Below are 22,949 nucleotides of genomic sequence, written 5' to 3' on the forward strand. Positions count from 1 at the left end.
ATGGAGTAGATGGGTATGTATTTGCTATGCAGCTCTATAAAAGAAGTTCTTTTGATGTGTTTCTTCTTGCTATTTCTATGCCAGCACATGTGCTCCATAGCTGTGTTTCTCCCCGTCACATGTCTGTGATCAATGGGAATCTTTACCTTATTTTTTGGATCCTTAAAAAAGGATCAAACACATTTTTAAAAACTAAGTTTTTCTCAATCCCTTGAAGATAAACTGACTCAGAGTTTCTCTGGTGATTTCCTAAGGATCACCTATCAAGAGAGCAGTTATCCAGTTAAAGTATGCAGTTTCAACCAGCGATGGTTTGTAAAATTGGCCTCTCCAAACTTTCTTTCACCCCTTTTATTACTGGAAGTACTTACTAATGACTTCTTTAGTCACCAGCTTGGCATGGTCTGTGTCCAGGCCCAGAGAACCAGCAAAGTTTTTGAGTATTGTGCTGTGTAAATCTGGGAGAACTGCTTCTCTATAGCTTAGAAACTACTGTTTATTCCTCCATAGTCTTGGCTTTTAGTATTAGTTGACAGTTTAGGAGAAGAATATCCCTGTTTAATAATTAAAGTTTACATAGAAATCACGTGAAAGCATTATCTGAAGATAAGTCCAGCCCTCCCCCCAAAATCTATAATTTCTGAAATTTTTCTTATTAAACTTGCCTGCTGAACAGAACCATTTGACTCTCTTTTGGGTTGTTTACTGTTTTTGCAACATAGTCTCCTGGCTTTGTGTCCTGCCTCTGGAGCCAGTCAGTCTGGATTCCCTCCAGGTTCTATCACTAATTAGCTGTGTGACCTTGGACGAGTTGCTGAATTTCTCTGGGGTTGAGCTTCCTTGTCTGTGAAATGGGGATGATGGCGTACCTGCCCCACTGGGCTGTGAGGAACATTATTAAGGACTTCAACTGTTTTAATGGATTTCATGCAGATTCTGACTGCTGGTGAATCCTCTGAGGAAGAAAGCAAGTGGGCCTTTTGAGGTTGGGGTTTCCTGTCTGTAAACAAGTGGGGCTAACAGTTCTGACCCACCTCTGGCTTGGCTTCCACCTGGAGCTCTCTCTACAATGAATTAACTCCTTCATACCCACCTCTGGCTTGGCTTCCACCTGGAGCTCTCTCTGCACCTAGTTAACTCCTTCAGGCCTCACAGCTGGCTCCATCTTCCTCACCACTAATTAGGACCCTAGTGACTTAAAAGAGTTAAGCAGGCACGCTGAAAAGTAAGCATAGGGAATAATTTGGATAATGGAAAATTCTGGCATTAAACCCCTGCTGGAAGGAGAGAGGTGGAAAACAGCCCGAGGCAAACATGTAAACTTCAGCAATTGGTAGTACCTGGGTCTGGAATCACTGTGGGTCCACAGGTTATTTAAATTGAGTGCCCCCCTGTTCCTGCACTGACTTTACATCTAGTGAGAGTTTTATACAGTGTGTCTCCACCTGTAACAAGAGTGCATGGAGTCCAGTGGTCTGAAAGAATTGTGAGATTGTGTGTGTGTGTGTGTGTGTGTGTGTGTGTGAGTGAAACATGACCTATGATGCCTCAAAATGTACCCTCTTCAACGACTGGTTTACTTTTAACCAGGGAGCAGGATTCACTGCAAACAGTAATCAACTGAGTGTTTATTATGCTGGACTCAGGTTTTGAGCAATGCATTTTTGTTGGTTTAGTCTTGGACTTTGATTTTTAATTCATGGGACACATTGGGCCTTAAACTTTGAGAAATTTAGACTTCAACATGTAGACAAGCCCTCACAGTTCAATTTGTTCACCAGAAACTTCTCCTTTGCCTTCTTGAATATTCTGATCATTTTTACCTAATTATGTGTTCATCTGTAATGGCTGTCTTGTGCCAAAATGAGATTCTTTCTAAATAATTTGTCTACTTGGACATGGGTATAGGGCTTTGTTTAGTTACTCAGGTATTCATCATCTGTCAGAAGGCATCCATGTCCCAATGCCTAATAAGTATTTGCAAATGAGTTTTGTCACAAGTATACTGAACTCTTACAAGAAAGTATGTTTATTATGGGTTTGACCTTGAGAAACAATGATTTTTATTAAATTTCTATCTATTGCTATGAAAGTTAAATATTACATGAATACTAAATTTTTAAGCTATTAATTTTTTTCTGAATAGTTAGGGGGACTTTTGACCAAGCATTGGATTTATGTTTTATGGTCACAGAATATTGAAATCACTGAAAAATAATTATTATAAATTATTAGCCTATGTGCTGGTTAGTTTTTAATGGTCAACTTGACGTACTTGGCGAGAGGGCACTTCAATTGAAGAATTGCCTATATCAGGTTTGTTTGTGACCATGTCTGAGGCTCATTTTTTTGATTGCTAATGATATATAGGAGGACACAGCCCACGGTGGGCAGTACCATTCCTAAACAGGACTGTATGAGAAAGCTCACTGACCAGGAGCCAGGGAACAAGTAAAGAACATTGCTCTGTCTTCGTGAGTTCCTGTCCTGACTTCCCTCAGTGATGGACTGTTACCTGGAAGTATAAGCCGAAATAAAGCCTTTCATCCCCTATTTGCTTTTGATTACGGTGTTTATCACAGCCACAGGAAAGCAAGCTACAAGAGCCTATTATTGTTGAGATTGTATGCATATAAAACTGACGGACATGAGATTTGTGATAGTTATCTTAACGCTTTTCAGTAACTGGCACTGCTAGATATCTACTCAAGCAAAGCTCATAGTGGAAAATTTAATCTATGTGGAACTAGCTTTACGATTTTGACACTTGAATTATTGCTTTGCAATAACTTAAAAGTTTGCAACAGGTAACTTTTCATATGGAAAAAGAATCCCATACTTGGATCAAGTTCTCATATTACAGAGCAAAAATTGTTGTCTTTTGAGTTAAAATGAAAAAAATGCATATACATACATGCATACATATGTACTCACATATACACATACATATATGCACACATACATATATTCATACACATATCTTCTGCAAGTTATTGCTTTAAATTTGAGCTGACAGCTTGCACCTGTTGGTAACACTGTGATTATTAATGCTGTGAAAATATTCTGAATTATTTTTTTCTCATTAGTATTTTAGTCAAGTGCTTAACTATTCTCAACAATATCAAAGGAGTTATTTAATGAATATGTATTTGAGCACACAACCAAGATTTAAGCAGTAGTGATAGAAAGAGAAATCTCTGATATGCTCATTTTTTGAAAAAGAGAAAGCACCAACAATATTAGATTCATGAATGAAAGCTTTCTATTATTCTCTGATTTGATATTCACGTATTCCTGTGGATTTATCTCATTTTAAAAGGCTCCCTCTTCTTTATTCATTTCCTTTTTTCCTTCAGGATATGTTTTACAGTCTCTTTTATTCCTTTGGACAATGATTGTTCTTTTCGGCTGTTGAGTTCTGACCACGTTGTGCCTCTCATTTTAGGATATGTCCCTTGAGTATTCCCACCATCGGAGAACCAGGATCCAGCACACTGGCTGTCCTGTTCACTGTCTCACTTAGTCTGATATGGGGCACGCAGATTTCGTCAGTACAGCTGTTTTCAAGTATTTTAGCTGTTGAGTGTGTCTTGTTGCCGCTGTATTCACAGAGGGGAGGAGGGCCTGCGTTTTGGACTTAGTCCCTGGAACCCATATTAGAACCACCTGCAAGGACCACAGTGAGTAGCCAGTGGGCTAGCCTGAGCTCTGCAGAAAGAAGCCTTCCCTGTACAATGGTAGGAACCCAGAAGGCCACAGTAAGATGCTGTGTGTGAATGGAGAGAGTAAGCTCCTCTTCAGGCCCCAAGCTGTGATTTATTGCTCTATGGAAACAAAGTTCAACAGCATGGTAAGCGATAGGACCAGAGGCTGCTAAGGTGGGACCAGAGACCTATGGGGGATACACTCTGGCTGCATTCCAGGCTGAATGCAAGCTTCTATTGATTTGTCCTAATCCGCCCCACTTTTCTGTTGGTGTGAATGATGGTCTGTCCTTTCCCAATGGAATCTAAGCAGTTGGTGACTTTCCTCCATTTTCTTAAGAACAATGGGGTACTACAAAGCTAGCCGTCATTACCAAAATGATTAAAGAGGGAGCAGCAGCTTTCACGTGGAGTCTAGTGGCACAGACCTGTAATCCCTTACTCAGGAGGCTAGGTGGAACGATAGAAGTTCAGAGCCTGTCAGGGTTACGTAGTGAGTTCAAGGCCAGCCCTAACAACTTAATTGAGATGTCTCAAAATAAGAAGTTAAAAAGAAAGTAGGGGTACTGTTCAGTGGTAGAATACTTTCCTAACATTGCGAGGCTTTAGGATCAATCCCCAGTTAGTGCTCTCTCTGTCTGTCTCTGTCTCTCTGTCTCTCTCTGTCTCTCTGTCTCTCTCTCTCTCTCTCTCTCTCTCTCTCTCTCACACACACACACACACACACACACACACACACACATACCACACACACACACACATACACACACACACACACACACACACACACACACACACTTTGAAAATCATCTTCAGACTGTTTACCTAAGGAGTCATTTGAGGAGCAGCCTTGCCTCACGGGTTCTCCACAGCCCATCCACTTGGCACACTTGCTTTCAGCCTCTCTGCTTGTTTTCATTTGGGAATATTCTGGGGAAACACATGTTGTGTTTTGAGACTACCAGCCACGTCCGGATTCCCCATCTGCTGCCGGTCCTTCAGGGACTTGCTGAGGATACACGATGGTCTGTGGCCTCCAATACTCTTGAGTGTGCCACCATCCTCACAGTGTGGAAAAGAAGGCACAAACATACTATGTTCCAATCATGGTGGGTTGCATCTGTCATTTGTGTTTGTATTTATATTGAGTGTTAAAAAAGTTTGTGAGACCCAATGTTTGGAAGTGATAGAGAACAACTCCCTGGGCCTGTGACTATCCAGGAGGCTGTGAGGAGCAACACTGAGTAGAAACTCCCAGAGGGCTGTGTAGGAGGAAAGATCCAGTATATACCTTCCATGTTGACAATCACATGTGCGTCAGGATTGCAACACAGTGAGGACTTTGGCTCTGAGTCCCCAGAGATTTGGGTTCACTCTTGTGTTATCTATCAGGAGAAGTGATTATCACCCTCAGACTCATTTTCTTCATCCGTGGAATGGAAACAATTGTGCCCCCCATGGGAATATATAAGAAAGTTAGTGACATTGTGCTTGTGAAGAATTGACATGCACCCAGCATGTTGTCATGCTCAGGAGCTTCTCACCTTGCCTCTTCTCCCATCATCATTTTAAAGCAGAGTCCAAAGTCTCAAGTTCTGGAGGAGCCTACCAGAGGTTAATAATGGGATATAATTCAAGGGAGATGAACCAAGTTCTGTTAGGCAAGGATTTGGGGCAAAGAGAGCAAATATTGATTAATCAGTTTGGAGGTTACCAAACTATAGTCCTTTCCCTCCAATAAATCTGGCCTACCTGTTTTAAAAGCTAAAGTCTCATTGTGCACATGGCCCTGCACATTTAAGGGGAATGGGATATTCCTGCATTTTTGTTTTTATAGCTGAATCTAATAATTGCAACAGTGACCATATGGTAAGCAAAATAGAAAAATCCTTCCTCTCTAGGCCTTCACAGGAAATAGTTGACTGACCTCTAGGTTAAAGAATGGAACAGTCAACAAAAGCAAGGAGAAATGAGGCCAAATGGCTTCTGCACCAAGTCGTCTTGTTCTTTTGGCTCAGGTCTTTGATACTAAGGTATGGTGGGTTGAGGTTGAAAAGTACCCAACCTGAGAAATGGAAACCGCTGGGGTAAGGGCTCTGCTATGTCCTGAGTTCTCATGTTTTCTGGACATGAGGTGAGATGCCACGTGAACCAAATTGATATCACCAAGCAAGAATGCAATGGCTGTGCAAAGAGGCTTCTGGAATTTAGGAATTTCCAGTCATTCTCAGGGAGGCCTGTGAGGCAAGGCCAGTCTTATCCCATCTGCAATAAATCCAATATTGTGTAAGCCAATCATTGCAAAGCTGGTATCTGTAGCTAGGTAAAACGTTCATGCTGCTGTTGGTGTAGCTGGCCTCATTTGGGAAGGGAAACTCATGTGCTTATATTTAGATCCTCTTTTAGCTGACTGTTTCTAATCACAAAGTGGGAAGTAGTAAAGAATATTTTATTTAATTTCTTATGGTTGGTGTATCTGCCAGCACGTACTTTATTAGTTTGCTTGCTGACTTTTGTTCCTACTGATTAAAGGCATATTTCACAGAAATAATCTCTTCCACTCTCAGTGGACTGCTGGGAACTCCCCTTGGAAGTCCTCAGGGGGTATTTCCCATGTCCCAGCCAAGCTAGTCTCTCCAAGCTAGTCTCTCCACTTGGAAGTCCTCAGGGGGTATTTCCCATGTCCCAGCCTAGCTAGTTTCTCCCCCAGGTAATCCTCGGGGAGGGGGGCATTTTCCATGTCCCAGCCAAGCTAGTCTCTCCCCTAGGCTTCCTTGCTGCCTTTGACATTTGCTCTTGGAGAAGGATACCACACTCACTACCTAGGGCCTTGGGGAAGAGTTTGCTTTTTGTCCTGTCCCACTGGATCTTCTCTGTCCCCTCTGTCACACCCCTGGGTCCTGTGGCTGCTTCCTCTGTACTACCCTTGTCATTGTGGCTGCATTCTGCACACAGGTGCAGCACATTCATTCCGGTTATCAGACTCTGACCTCTCAGGTTCTCCTACAGCCTCTGCTGCATTTATATCAACAGGGATTTTATATTTGTACTATTTATATTATATGCTGTTCAGATACCTGTATCCTAATACTCAGTATATATTATGACCTATAATATGTACAATAGTTTATATATGATATGTAATGCATTAGATATGATATATAGAAATGATATGGCAGTCTATATTATATGCCAAATTTTACTATATACTTTAGTATTCATATAGCATTTTACAGTAGCTTAGTATTTTTGTTTAAACTTTTTCTTTTAGCCTCATCTTAAGTAACAATAGAGCCAAAGTAAAGAGAATATGTTGAGGGGTGATAGCTCTACTGTCCCTCTAAGGCTCAGGGAACATTATGGAAGAGGGGTTGGAAAGGATCTGAGGCTCAGAGGATGGGGACAAGTGTAGCACAGAGATGTCTTCTGGATATGACATATCCATGGCCACTCATGAACTCCCTGCAGCTCTGGTTATCTGTACAAGACACAAGATTGGGCCCCTCAACATTTCGTCATGTGTAGGGGAGGAACCATTGTGCCCCACTCCTCCCTGGGGAACCATTGACAATTTAAGACTGTCGGGGGGAAGGGTGTCGTTTTCTTCCCTTGTGTAGTGACAGTTGCCCTTGCTGCAGTAAATTACATCCCACCCACGCTCATCAAGAAAGTCTAATTAAACTCAGTGGGTCACACACAAAAACAAGACGTGAAAATGAGAGGGGCCTTGTTGAGGAGTTCCAACAGGACAAGGGGTGAAAACAAGTATTATTCATTATCTAAGTGTATGGAACTGTCAATACAAAGTATTTTTAAAAACTAGTATCCAGGGAAGTACAGAAAATACAATTGCTGTGTTTTCTAATAAACAATAAAGTAAAATTGTACATAAACAGACAGCATGGTCTGGCCCCATCTCAAAGGAGTGCCTGTGTAAAGCCTTAAGGGAGTTCATCCTGCCTGCTGCCCTCCTTGGTTCTCTGGTGTTATAACATAGTCTCCTTTGTTGCCATGTTACCCGCTGGTGGTCCACCCTCCCTGCTACTGCCGGAAGGTCCGCCCCAGATCTGATGTAACAATTTGACAATGCTTCCCTGACTTTATTGTTTCACTGTAGCATCATCACAATGTAGCGTAGACCTTCCTTTCCAGACCTGGCCTGACCTGGCCACTGCACACCCATTAACACCTCCATTCCCGTTCTTCTCCACCAAATTCACTACTTCTCCAGCGCCTGCTTGGGGTTCAAAGGACTTTACAGTGTTTCAGGCCCTTGGAGTCTAGAACGCCTTTCTGCCTTTGTTTCCTCAAATCCTGTTGATCCTTGAATATTTATGGGGAACCACATCTTTCAAGAAGCCATTTCTGCCTAACTTAACCATCCTGATTATTTAGCTGCTCTCTAAAAACAGACAGACAGACAAACCACTAATGCAGGGATAAGCAATCCCAAGGTGAAATAAAAGATGATCCAAACACGCATTTCTCTAACGTTGCTCCAGCAATGCATGGAAACCTATTAGCAACTCACAGCTTCAGTTTCTCACCTATAATCCTGGGGTCCATGTGACCTAGCCCACAAAGCTACTTGGAAATTAAGTTGCTTTTAGTCCAGTCCTGGCTAGTTTTTATGTAGATTTGCACAAGCTAGAATCATCCGAGAGGAGGGAACTTCAATTCAGGAAATGCCTCAGTAAAACTGGGTTGTGGCAAGCCTGTAAGACATTTTCCTAATTAGTGATGTGACAGGGCCAGCTCATCGTGGGTATGGCTACCTTTGTGCTAGGTGGTCCTGGATTCTATAAGGAACCAGGCTGAGCAAGTCATAGGAGAAAGCCTGCAAGCAGCACCCCTTCATGACCTCTTCATCAGCTCCTGCCTCCAGGTTCCTGTCTTGTTGGAGTTCCTGCCCTAACTTCCTGTGATGATGAACTTATGGAAGTGTGGGTGAAATAAACCTTTTCTTTCTTAAGTTGTTTGTGTCACGGTGTTTCATCACAGCATTGGAAACCCTAAGACAAGTCTAGTGCTGGACACAGCAGTCACACAAACCATTCTACTGGTGTCACCTTTACCATAATTAACCATTACAGTCACAATCATGTTTCTCCTAAGTGTCTGTTGATGAGGTGCTGTTTGATTTGTACGATGGATGTCTCTGGGAGTAATAAGGTGAAAGAGTGATGAAAAATACAAGATACAACAGTGACCTCCAGACTCAACTAATGGAGGTCGTTATTACCATGGGAACTGTCAGACTCTGTCTACGTCAACTGTCAGCCCCATGAGGACAAGTGTCACATGTGAACCTGATGGGCATTCCCCTGGCTGTGCTGTATAGTCGGCTTCCATGAAATAGCTTCATCTATCTTCCCTCCATGTCATTGAATGGCAGCTATGTAAGTGGTCCCTATGGCTTCATCTGTGAAGTAGAGGCAGCCAGCCACCCTTGCTCTTTTTCTGCCATTTGTCAAAGGTTGGTTGAGGATGGGTGTGAACCAAACCATCTCCGAGGAGGTAGGATGACATTCTTTCTGATGTGCTAAGAGGAGCTTAATAAATGTGCCTTTCCTTAGCGAAAAGCTCTTTCTGTGCTTTTGTGTTCTTCTGTCATAATGTTTGGGATCATTAAATAAATTTAGCTTTATAAACCACTTGTATTTAGTTTGAATTTAAATAATTAAGATGAATAGGATTCGAGTCAGCTGTCATTGGTTGAAATCATAGCTATGTGTTTGTTTCTGCTCTTTGTAGCTATCTGAAAAAAAAAAAGACAGATTTTGTTCAACTTGGTTTAAGGAACTGTGGACATGGATCTATCCACATGCTGTGGTTTATTTCAGCAGGCCTTGGGAACTGAGGCTCTGGTAGTTCTGATCATGAAGCAGGAAATGGAGACATCTCCTGGGGCCTCCTTTTTTATTTTATCCTTTTAGATGACTATGATGTCTCCTAATGTGGCTGTCCTCTTGGGCGTCTGTGTCTTTACAAAGTGCTCTGTTGACGTTTTTGTTTTCAGCACCCATTAACCAGATACCTCCTTGAAGTCTTGTCCAGTTATTTCACACACTTTATTCTTCCCCTTCCCTGAGCAGCATGTATGGGTGCTACTGGTTCTGAATAACTGAGTTCTTAGCACTCTGAATTAATCTCTGTGATCTGTTTTACCTTTTCCAGGGCTTTTGTACACCTGTTTGTTTGTTTGTTTTTCAAGATGGGGTTTCTCTATGTAGCCCTGGCTGTCCTGGAACTTGCTTTGTAGACCAGGCTGGCCTCGAACTCAGAGATCCACCTGTCTCTGTCTCCCAAGGGCTGGGATTAAAGCATTCACTTTGACCCGTAAGTTGGCCCTACCATGTCATTCTGCCATCCAGTGATTTTATGGAACTAAACTAGTGGGAGGTGGGAAAGGAATCGGTCTGCATCTGTTATTCACATCCTTCTGACAGCACAAGACCTTGCTTGCTGAGTAGTGTTTGGGTTTGGTAGGATGGCAGGGTTACCTCTGTTCATGGTCCAAGTTCTTGTTTAGCCTGCAACAGTGTGCTAACACTGACGGGTCCAGATAGCTGTACTCATGGTTTGGGATGCACTTGGTAACTGGCTTCAGCTTCAGTATAGAGCCCATCCTTTGTTTCCCCAGCTCTTCTCAATCCTGGCATTGTGTGAGAGCTGCTGCTGACTCCATCAGACCCTTCATTTTATTACTGCTTTCTCTTTTATACAGTATTCGGCGAGTCTTCCATGTCTTTTATGCGATGGCAAAGATAATGATGAAAGGAAGTGAATATTCTTTAGGGAACTGTGTTGAAAGTTTGACTGGGTGATGATAGGGATGATCTGAGATGGAAATGTCAGATGAGGAAAGATGCTAGAAGACTATGGGCCACTTAACCCTTTGTGGCTGAAGCTCATAGGGACAGAAAATTACTAACATGACTAATGCAGAAAATCATCCTGGACTTGTTACCTCCAGGCTTTGTGATTGGGAAAGTCTAGTAATATGTATGAGAATAACTCATATACTTTCTGTAGACCAGCCCTGTGCCAAGTACATTATACACATGACTTCATTTCAGTTCTTACTGAGCTAGTGAGTAGCAAAACTGGGACTCAGATTCATATCTTCAGATCTGTTAACTTCAGAGATTGTATTTTTAAGGGAATGGCTCCATATAATTTTATCTGGAATGTGTGAAAAAAGCTGTACCATTTTTTCCACTTCAGTTACAACCAAAAAGTTACCGCTTCCTAAAAATCTGGTGTCCAAACATTTGGTTTACTTTAATATAGATAAAGGAGATCCTTTCCTTCAAATGGTATTTTATGTTACCCAAAGTTCACCACAGTTGATTCAAGGAGACTGTAGTAATCTTTATCTATAATTAATTGTTCCATAAGATACGTCTTCTTTAGTGTTTTTCATCGGTCTCCAGGGATGACCACAGTGGTGGGATGGGAGCCAATACTCAATTACCCATGAAAGTGAAGTAGAGGGCAGGAAAGAATGCTGATGACCAAAATAAGATCTGGATACATCGAAGTCCATGCCATGATGGCACTCCTCTCTTGGACGTCCATCTGAACTCCCTTGTTTGGGTGTGACTGCTTTTTCCTCTGAAGTCTCATCTGTTATAGCCACCTTCCCATATTAGTTAAGTGAGTGCCGGTTTGGAAAAACACAATCTCTAATAATCTCCATAATAACATTAAATGTGTTACTGTGATCAAAAGTGGCCATGGAGTTTTCTTTCATACCCGACTTCAACTGAATGGTGGGCCCAACTTCCTTTCTGTGTACTATGCAGTTCTCTGTGATTTCCTGCCTCCCATTCCTTTGCCCAGATTGTTTATTGACAGCATGTACAGCTGTATGTTATTAGAGCCTCCTTTACGTGTTTGGAGAGACTGAGCCACGACATTCATTGCGATTTTTGTCCTTTTGTGCAAGCATTACCTTGAACTTGAAGTATACTACTATTCTGCGTCATCATGTACAGCTCAAGTATCATCCTGGAAAGCTTTCTGTGACTTTGCATACTTCGTTCTTCTGATTCTATGTGTATGGGTCTTTGGACTACATGTATGTCCGTGTACCGTGTGTATGACTGGTATCTGTGGAGGCCAGAGAGGGCAGCAGATACCCTGGAGTTGGAGTTACAGATGGCTGGGAGCTGCAATGTGGATGCTGGGGACCAAACCCTGGTCCTCTGCAAGAGCACCCACTGCTCTTGAGAGCTGAAACTTCTCCCCAGCCCAGATTGTTTCTCCTTCAATGGAACACTGAAAAGAAATTTTTACTGATTTTGAATCCAAAGTATAAAAATTGGAAAAACATAATAAAAATAACATTGGTCTTGATTGGTCCTAGCACACGCGTACTCAGAGATGGTCCCAGGTACTAGGGCTTAATTACAAGCATTTTGAATTTTGACAGAATTGCCACTTAATGTCTGTTTTGTCCTTTCTTCATAACCATGGAAGTATTAGTATAACAAGCATTGTGGTCATCAGGAATCTAAATAGAATATTTTTGGTTAGGAAGATTGGAAAATTAAACAGCAGCTACAATTGAGTGTATTTTTACTTAACCTTCACTCTTACTGAGGTGGGATCGACATGTTTCTTAAGGCTGTATTCTGATTTCAAGGGCTTAGCCTAGGAAACCTTAAAAGAGCTGCAGCAGTGTCACTAGGCTTGCCCTTGGACTTTTGTTCCTTGTAGCACACACTTCGGGAATGTGTTTCCCCAAACCCAGACTCTTGGCTTGAGAGCCCTTCTGGTGCCTTCTTTCCCCACAGCTTCTTCACTGGCTTCAGTCCCAACAGTGCCTTTTGGTGCACATGAAAAAGACGGGAAGAAAAGCCCAGCCACTGTGCAGGGGACTCTGCGCCTGGACTCCCCGACAGTTGGCAAGTTTTCTCCCTTCTAATCTTTGAGCTTTTGGCTCATGGCAGTAGAGGGGTTTGTTTGTTTGTTTGTTTGTTTGTTTTTTCATTTCTTCTCCTCTTAGGTTTTATTTATCAAAAGAGAAGATTACAACCAAAGCTAAAAGAGCCTCCCATTTTATTCCAAGTCAGGTTACCCACCATCTACCAGCAGCTGCAATGGTGATTAAGAATTTGTGTGTGTTGTTCCGTGGCATGTTCTGTTCGCTCTCTGAGTGAGACAGTATCTGTAAACGCTATAATCTGGCCACCTTTCTTCATGCTAATGCAGGGCTCGCCCCAGAGATTTAAAGTGTGCCCCTGAATTTGCTTTCAAGCTGCATGTTGGAGCTATAGTTTAGTTCATTTAACTTTGTATGGTACTGTTACATTTGTATCTATTTCAGACCTCTTTTTGAATTTGTTTTTTTTTTTTTCCTGTTTATTCTTGTTCTTGTTGTGGGTAGCAGGAGGACTTTCAAAATTCATTTCCCTCTGTAGTAGTCTAGAGGTTACATAATTTATATCTTCCATTTTAGTGATCATTCTTACTTTTTAGCAAATATGTATAGATAATAATGTTTAAGATACATCAGAGTCTCTGTCCTTGTATCAAGACGACACACCTCCAAGGTACCTTCTGGTCTCCATTTCCTTTCCCATTTGTATTATCAGTGTCCAGTATCCTATTTATATCTTGCTTTTCAGTGTTATCCAAATTACTTCAGATTGTTGGTGATTATAATTATTTATAGTTTTTATTTGTCTACTAGCATATTTTCTTACTCAACAACCCTTACTTCTGATTTCTGTTGCTATCTTACTACAACATGTTGTTTAACACTCTTTCTCAGTCTATGTGAGAATATTTTTCACACATCCTCATTATATGAATTTCCTGGGGAGATGCCAATAAACTTTTACCCAACCCAGATAGACTACTGTTGGCAAACCAAAGAAACGGTTCCACCAACACCTAGCTTGGTGAACCACTGAGTTTATTGGGGTTACTTGCAAGATCATGACTCACTCAAAGGCCACTACATCTCTGGAAAAACCCACCACATTATGAATGACAGCTCATGAAATTTGAAGTCTTGAATCTCCCTACACACCTTGCAATCAAGTCCATGGAAGAGTCTCTTCTCCCCAGATACCTTTTCTAGCCTTGGAGGTGGGGCACTTGTGAATTTTGGAACATTTGGGGTGCCAGAGCCCAACAAGTTTCATGAGTTTCCTGAATCTTTGTAATTGTCATTAGCTTCCTAAGTGGGAAGAATATTTTACCTCTGTGGAAATAGTTATGCAAGGCCTCCTGAAAGATAGCCTGGACAGTGTTTTCTTTGAATAGTTTGAAGATCATATTTAATTATTTCATACTAACTTGTATTTTAACAATATGGATAAAATATTTCTAAAATTTAGACACAATTATTATAAGTCTACACATCACTGACTTCACAGAAACGTTCACCTAAGTTTCATTGTCTTACTGAGGTCAGCACTGTTTGGAACATGAGGCTGTACTGCATTTGGACACAGTGATGTTCTTTGGAGACTGAAGTGTGTTAAATCGTGTGGCCTTTCATTAATTGTTTTAAGCCTGGTGCTTCAGAGATCTCTGGTGTGTGTGTGTGTGTGTGTGTGTGTGTGTGTGTGTGTGTGTGTGTGTCTGTCTGTCTGTCTGTCTATACTTCTTGACACACTGATTTACTTACATGTAATAACTCTTTCTCCAGTCAGTTGTTGCATTCCCTACCAAACTGGGCAAACACATGCAACTTAATTGGTACCATTGCTGGTAACATCTTGTTCTTTATAAATTTGTTTTATAACTACTAAGTGGTGACAAATGGCAGTCTCCTTACTGTAGAGATAGGTTCTGTAGAGAGATCATTTGGGTTCTTGTCCATCTCTGTACTTCATCCATATTACCCTAACTAGTTCCTTAATTTTTGAGCCTTAGCTTTCTCTTAAAGTGAAGGAAAAAAAATAACACTGTCTAAATAGTTGTCCACTTGACATGAGTCCATACTTATCTAACATACAGCAATATTATCTAGGTGAGATCTTTCAAATTCCGTCTCAAACATTGTGTAGAATATGAAGTTCTATACAACTGAAGTTAGAGACAAAGAGTTTTGCAGATGAAGAAGCTGTAACTTAGAGAAAGGCTGAATTAGGATGTGCTCCGTTTCTGTTCCCACAGGGCACAGGCCGTAATGTGGAAGTCTATTTCAATATTTGTTTCTGCCAGAGAATAAGAGGTTTTCCAAGAGCATCAGGGAGTTATATGTGACATTGCAGAAATCATAATGTAAATTAGGGGGTAAACATTCATTTGCTTTATAAATATTTGATTTCTTCCACCTTTTCAGAGTTTCCTGATGCTCCTGTCAAATTATGTGCATGTTAGAAAACCTGAACTTTAGCTTTGGGCTTTTCACTTACTCATGGGGTGACCATGACAAATCCTTTCAATTGCTTGTCCTTTAATTAAGCTCTTAAAGGGCAAATGTACTAATAATTATGAACTGCCTTTTAGCTAGCTTTTAAGTGCTTAAAATAACAAAGGTGATGATATTATATTTTAGCTATGTAGCAGTTATGAATGCTTCAAATGAAAACATACAGCCTTTTATTATTATACATTAAACTTTTAGAATGAAATGAATTTTCTCGTATTTAATTGTGGCTTTGCACTTTTTAGCCTTGCTTATAGTTTATTCCCCATCAATTAATTCCTTGCTCCCTTCCAACATCGTAAAATTGAAGATGAAGAAGTTGAGTCATTCTCTAGTATCATTGAGTTGAGGATTGGTGGTCAGTCACACTCAGACTGAGCTCTGCCTGGCTCCAGATTCTGGAGAATGAATGCATAGGCCACAGACTCTAGTATTTTCTGTGGTTTCCATTCTATTGAGAGAAACACAGCAGGGAATTTGAGCATCTCATCTTTTGGGAAGAGCTCACAAGTTCTTTGTACATGTACAAACTGGCATGAGCTGCAGTGCAAGGTGAGTGTAATTATGAGTGCCCAATGCATCAGTGCCCAAAAGTGGGCACAGTCGCCAGAAACCCCATGGAAGGGGTCAAGATTTGATTTTAATTATAGTAGGTCTGAAGGGCAGCAGGTTCCAAAACCATGTTAATCTCAGTTACCCCTGGATCAAGTAGATGATCCTAAGCTTTTATCTGTGACTGAAGCACTTGATTAGATGTGAGGAGGACACTCAGAAGCTCATGTTTCATCAGTTGATGAGAATTCCTTCAGAAGCAGGCACAAGGTGAAGCTTGTGGACTTCCTCTCAAGTCTGAGTTTACTCTGTTTTCTAGTCAACTTCTCTTCTCCTCCATGGTTAAATTTTCCACTTTAAGAACACAAGTTCTCATTTAGTTTATACAGCCACTTCTCTCGAGGGTCCATGGAATACTAACCTTATTTGTAGGTTCGTGGTTTGACTTTTATTAGCATCGACAGAGTAGGTGTTGCCTCATCATAGCCAAGTAAGGTTGACATTATTTTTATTTCATATTACAAATGAGCAGGTTTAAGTTTAGAGAGTTTAAATATGTTGCTCCAAACCATTCAGCTAGTAAGTGGTCCAGCATGTATTAAGTACAAGCTTCTCTGGCACTGCAAATCGTGTTTCCTATGACTCACACTAAGAGATTTCAGAGCAGTTGGTTGACACTTGAAAGTCATGAACAGGAGCCATCCACCCACCAACAGCTCCACCACACTCAGCAGCTTTCACATTTTACATTTCGGTATCTGAAATGCATTCCTTTTGACTGATTTCTTGACTGTTTCCTCCATAAAGTATTTCTTTTAATAAATAGCCTTTTTCCTATTACAGCTGTTAACACAGAAGTTTAAAATATACTAAGTTAAATGCAGTCTTAGTTTTCAGCTGCATAAATAACAGAAAATCCAGTTGATGGTGGGTGCTGGCTCTGTGGCCTCAAATGTCCAGGCTGTCATTGGTGTGATTCTTTCAGAATCTTTAGATTTGGCTCATAAGATGGGTGCTGCAGATCTAGGGTCCACCTGAAAGAGAGAAGGAAGATGCCATAGCTGGTTTGTTCTTTTTTCTTTTCTTTTTTTCTTTTTTAAACCAAAGGCATGCTTTTGTGGCCTCTAACAACCTTGTGCTTAGGACTGGAGATCCTAACTGCATCATGTTTGAAGAGTGTAGGAGAGAGAAAAAGAAGTGGCTATGGCTGTAGTGGGGAGGGACAGAAATAAGGAGTATGTGAGTGTTTTTGGCTCACCACTGCTCATAACAGAAGATGGGTCTTCTTTTATCCTTCCCAGCTGTGAGAAGGGCTTGGACAAACTCTAGCATGGCCCATGTTTCAGACTGGAATTCAGGAAACAAGATGAGCCCAGGTCTCCCTGCATGAAGGGACCTCATTGAATACTTGTTTAAAAGTTAACAAATATTATTATTATTTTATTCATGCTGTTGGCAATAGTTATAAAATGTAATCATTCAAGGTTTTGCTTAGTAAGGTTATTTTAGCTACAAATTGAATTTCTGTGTTTGATTCTGTATATGATCGCTCATAACAGCAGCCATTACTTTCTAGAATTGAACATGGAGACTGGTAGGAAGTATTTGAATGTCTAATGGCCTTCTTCAGTCTCATCTTCCTTTTTCTTATTTTAAATGATTTTTCCTTAATTTTTATTAGTTATTAATATTGTTCACATGCTCCCCAAATTAAAAGTACTTAAGTTTATTTTATTATCTGTCATTCTGTTCTTTCCAGTCCTCAGGACCTTAGTTCACCTCCTTATATGGTTCTTAGCGTTAATTTCTAGTCTTTTATCAGAGGAATATTATAGACATGAAATACAAATATGTGTTTCCCCATTCAAAAAAAACCTGCGTAAATGCTAGTAGATACATTGTTCCAAAAAAAATTGTTAGTACTTACTATATCATTCCATTTAATAGTTTTAAATAAATTTTCTTGATCTTTTTTCCCCAGGGCTTATTGTTCTGTTTGGGGGATGTCCAGAATTTCTTTAACCCACTTCTGTATTAAATTATTCACATTATCCCAGCCTTTTGCAAATATAAAAGCAGTGCTGAAACACTTGACCATGTGTTTGCTGTTGAGCACACATGCAGATATGTTGTTGTAAAGAGATGGGAACGCTTGGCCAATGAGGATCCGGCCTGATGAACTGGCCTCCTCAGGAGCTGGCAAAATTCACAGTTGCCTTCATTCCCAATGCCTGCAAGTACTGTCAAGTGCTGTTTTTTCCCCTCTTAAAAAGTACAGCCTGTTACGAAACTTCTACAACCTTTTGTTTTTTTTCTGGCACTGAGGATCAAACCTAGGGTCTTGTGAATGCCAAGGCAGTGCTCTTCTCCTACTCAGCTCTATCCCAGGGCATTCTTCTTCTTATTATTATTTGAAACAGGGTCTCCTTGAGTTACTCGGGCTGGCTTTGACTCAAGCTTCTGCCTCCTTAGTAGCTATGGTTACACAGGCCTGTGATACCAGTTAACCAGGCTACTTTTTTGAATCTAAGTTTAAAAAAAAAAAAAAAGTTGTCTGATTTTTCTTTTACATTAAGGTTAGGCATATTTACTTTAAAATGGGTTTTTTTAATCATTTTTTATTTTATTTCCATTCCTATATTTGTGCCTTTATTTTTCTATTGTGTTGCTGATTTCTAAAGGAACATCTATACTCAGAGTCTTTTGTGATAGAGAGGCAAACATCTCTCCACCTCATAGCTTGATGTTTGTTTTTGTTTTGCTCACTTTATTATGCTTTTGGCATGGCACAAAATAAATAATAAGTAAATAAATACTTAAATACATACATACATAAATAAAGTTTCCTAGAGTGAAATGTACCTGCGTTACTTACTTTTCATTTGTTTGTTTCATGGCTTAAGCCAGCAGCCCAGTCAGAAAGCCCTCATTTCTCTGAGCTTCTGGAAGAAGTCTGATCCGCTACCTTCACTGAGCTCTTGGGTTCAGTTTCATAGCAGATCTCTCATATGCGTGTAGTTTTCCTGGGGAGGGCAGGCCTCAGTCCTGGTCCCAGCTTTGTTTGTGGCGGCCCCTGGCTTGTCTGCAAGTAACTTTATAAGAACTTGGAAGTTAAGAGTGAAGACTGTCTTCCCTAATGAAGCTGTCTTCAGTCAACCTCACCAGTGGGTGAGGGACTGACGGCAGGGAGGTCCCCCTGGAATTAAAGGAGCCCTGAGAAAAACCAACCCCACCCAGTATAGACGGCTGGCCCTGCTTCTCTTTCGTGCCTTGTATTCTTTTGGGTGAGTTGGAATGATGCAAACTCATTTCCCTCTTAGGGAAGGCACGTGGATCCCAGGGAAAGTGGAGTTGGGTATGGCATTGCTTTAGACACATGGAGCTTGAGAGAAAAGCTGGGAGGAAAGGATACAGGGGTGTGGGGGTAAGAGCGTGCAGAGAAGGAACAGGGCCTTTTAAAAGTCTCTTAAAGATCCTTTGGAGTTGTGTGATTCTCAGCCCCTTTGGAGGTAGGTTTCAGTTTTACACTCTGCCTGTCACTCAGAAGCAAGTTGGTAAAGAAAGTAAGTAGACCCTCTAAATACTGACATATTTTTTATTAAAAAAAAATCTAATGGCTTTCTATCTCCTTGAATCCAGTATCACACAGAAGAAGCATTTTTTCCCCTCCAATACTGTTATTTTGTGAAGTAACAGCAAAGCAAGGAACAGTTTGGGTCACAGGAGAGAAGGACCACATACAGAATAGCTAAGCAAGAACAGGGACCTACCTGATGTCCATGGAGGAGAAGAGGACACACAGGACATAGGACACAGCCATGTGGAATCTTCCCCCAACCCCTCAGCAGCTCACGCATTGAGAAGGCAAATATGTACCCTTTGGTTGCTTTTACTCCTACTTCAGTTGACTACTTAGCAGAAGGAACAGAAGGACACCTTTCTTGGTGGGGAACACTATTGGCATCAGGGCAGAGGAGTCTTCCTAGTCTGCAACCATACAGCAGGATTGGCACCCATGGATTCCTGGACTCAAATGCCAGGCGCTCCCACAAGTCGTCATGTCAGCCAGAAAAATGAACACACATTTCCAAATGCTTTTGGGTACTCACGGACAGCCAGGGTCTGGTGTCCTTGTTTATAAACAGCCAGGGAAGCAAGGTATTCTTTTCTTAATTGTGGTATAAGAGAAGACAAACATAAGAAAAAGTAGTCTTTATGAAGGAAGAATTGAAAAAAGATATAAAACAATAGTGAGGGAACTGGAATAAATGTTTCTGCCACGTTTATCTGTGGTTTCTTGTGATTTTTTTTTTCTGAAGCCAAGAATAAGATTTCTCATAAGAATGCTTATGTGTCGCTGCATTCTAGGGTTGAAGTGACTACAGAGGCACCCTAAATAGCATCATGCATGGGTTGGAACACCGTCTCTTCAAATGGAGAGCAATCTGTTGCAAAGCAAATGTAGTTTATGATTATCCAGTAACCTGGACTCCCAAATACTTTGAGTCCCTCTGCAGCAAGCGGTTCGTTCTAAGTTTTGTGGAATGGAACCCCCCTCTGATCCCATTGCCCACTTCTATAAATAGTGTACCTGGCTAGAGTTTCCAAGCTGTCAGCTTTAGCTTGCCCCACTGCTAAGCATCACCTGTTGTCTTTTTAAGTTCTGCACTAACACTTGTGGAGCATTCATGCCATACTGAAGCTGCTTTTCTACTTTATTTTTTCAGTTATTCATGGTGGACAATGGAGCAGATGACTGGAGAATAGCCATGACTTATGAGCGTATTTTCTTCATCTGCTTGGAAATACTGGTGTGTGCTATTCATCCCATACCTGGGAATTACACGTTCACATGGACGGCCCGGCTTGCCTTCTCCTATGCCCCCTCCACAACCACCGCTGATGTGGATATTATTTTATCTATACCAATGTTCTTAAGACTCTATCTGATTGCCAGAGTCATGCTTTTACACAGCAAACTTTTCACCGATGCCTCCTCTAGAAGCATTGGGGCACTTAATAAGATAAACTTCAATACGCGTTTTGTTATGAAGACTTTAATGACTATCTGCCCAGGAACTGTACTCTTGGTTTTTAGTATCTCATTATGGATAATTGCCGCATGGACTGTCCGAGCTTGTGAAAGGTAAGTTTGCTTCTTTTCCTGAGAAAATAATTTGCCATATAGTATCTTCAGAAGTGAGAGAAAGAACATGATGTGCCTGAGTTTTGAAATTTTTTACTGTCTTTTAAGTAAGAGTAACAAAGCTTTCCAGAAGGTTCCTGTATAGAGCTAATGCATTGATGGTTGTGTATTTTGCTTTCTGATTTGATCAGCTCTCAACAGAGAGTTATCTTTGTAATCTATCAAAATTCAGAGTCCAGGACTTTTTGTTGTGGCTCTGTGTGGGAAATGTTAACATTGTTGAGATACTTCTGGCTTAAGTATTTATAATTATTGAAACAGGAAGTCTTGATACAACATGTTTGAACTTTAGGGGACCTGCTAAAGTAGTAAAGTTATTTGTTAGCCATAGTGCCAATTTGTACTACTGTGTGCATGATTACCTGTTAGAGACTTGATGGATGCACAAGCTGGTTTCTATTGAACATTCAAGAACAAAAAGAGACAGTATGTGTTTCTTGTCTGAAAAGCACTGGTGTTTCAGGGGTGCACACATACTGTCTGTATTCAGAGGCTGCTCACAGAGTCTGAACCAATCAATTATATCATCAACAATGTTCACTTCATTGTTTACTAAGCAAAATACATTTATGAATGGCCTATAGAAAAAGTCACTTAATGGGTAGTGAGTATGGTTATACGACTCTGGTAGGAAATTCAAGGTGAAATTAGCATATGAGAGATAAAACTGTTCCTTACTCTTGTATAGAAACCTTACCCTTGTATAGAAACAAAATTTCCCAACTTCACCATCCATATTGTGACAGGGAAAATCTCATTGTAGAACTCTTCCCTCCTCTTCATAGTTTTTATTTTTATTTTCTCTGGAATAAATAGCACTTCCTTTACTTTACTTTCCTTTGTTGTTTTTGTTTTTTTGTTTGCTTAGATTTTTTTTTTTTTTTGCTTCTGGCTCAGTTTTGTATATTCTTACAATGGAATCCTCTCTAAGCCTTACCTCGTTCTGTAAGCCTCCCTCTTTCTCTTAAAATATATTGAGCTTTCCTACATTTTCCCCTTGAAACAGTGGCTTTTAGAACCTTTTTTTTCTTGCTGTGTCATGTTGGAGAGGTTTTTTTGTTGTTGTTGTTGTTGTTTGTTTTTCCTCTGTGTGTGTGTGTGTGTGTGTGTGTGTGTCTGTATATGTGTATGCGTGTGTGTAGTACCTCTTATTTTTTACTTATGCTTTTATTTATTTACTGTGGGTGTTCATATTTCGTGATAATTTCTAAGAAAATGCAGTATGTGAGAGAATGACCTTGACAACATGGCAGTCTGTATTCCCAGATGATGTTAATGAACAGTGTGGCTAGATACAAGTATTCCAGACTGGAAAGTCATTCTTCAGAAAAGTGAAGAATTTCATTTCGCTTTGTGTTCAGAGTCCCTCAGTCTGATTCCATTCGCATTTTAATCTTTTTTTTTTTTTTCTTTTTCTTTCTGAAAGCCTCCAGGATTGGCATTCTAAACTGTACAAGGTTATGAATCTGTTTCAGTCTATGATACTGGGAACTTTCTTGGCCCATTCTGTTGTGAGAATTTTGATTGCACTGTGACAGTCTGAGACTGTTAAATAAAGTTTACCTTGAATCAGGGGCCAGAGCTAGTGACTAACTGACCGGAACTGGCCATACAGAAGCCAGCAATTTGGATAGAGAAGACACACTGGGAGAAAAGGGTGGGGGCTTGAGATTGGCTTTTCCTTTTGGTTTTGGGACAAGTGAGGAGACATCTCTTGCTGGGTCTCCAGCCAAAAATCAAGGTCAGCTGATTGCTTCTCGGCTTCTCTGATCTAACAGGTTTTTCACCACAAATCTGACTTCTGAGTCTTTGTTGATAAATAGAACGATAGAGACTTAGATTAAGCTACAAATTGCAGCCATGGCATAGTCCGGCCACTGGACCCAAAGGACCTCCTGGCCATGGCCTGAGTGGTCAGCGGGGTGTTCCCTATGGGACTGTGGGGCTGCAGACGATAATTAAAATATCAATAGATTCATGTACAGCCACTAAGCTGTAAGAAAAACATCACCATTCAGCATTGGGATTCTTGTTCTTCAATTCTGAGAAAGGAAACTGATTTCTTAAAGCTCCTGGATTTTGTTGTGTGGATAAC

The 22,949-nt window shown here is 40.7% G+C and overlaps 1 protein-coding gene across 1 annotated transcript in view; it reads left to right on the plus strand.

Moving 5' to 3' along the window:
* The window catches only part of Kcnn2 (potassium calcium-activated channel subfamily N member 2), a 132,610-nt gene that overhangs the window by 11,284 nt on the left and 98,377 nt on the right, over nt 1-22,949 (plus strand). The window contains exon 3 of the mRNA XM_059246502.1: nt 20,376-20,794. Within this exon, the coding sequence (XP_059102485.1) occupies nt 20,376-20,794 (419 nt within the window). The remainder of the gene's footprint in view (nt 1-20,375; nt 20,795-22,949) is intronic.

The sequence above is a fragment of the Peromyscus eremicus genome, chromosome 19 (assembly GCF_949786415.1).
Source record: "Peromyscus eremicus chromosome 19, PerEre_H2_v1, whole genome shotgun sequence".
Classification (NCBI taxonomy): domain Eukaryota; kingdom Metazoa; phylum Chordata; class Mammalia; order Rodentia; family Cricetidae; genus Peromyscus; species Peromyscus eremicus.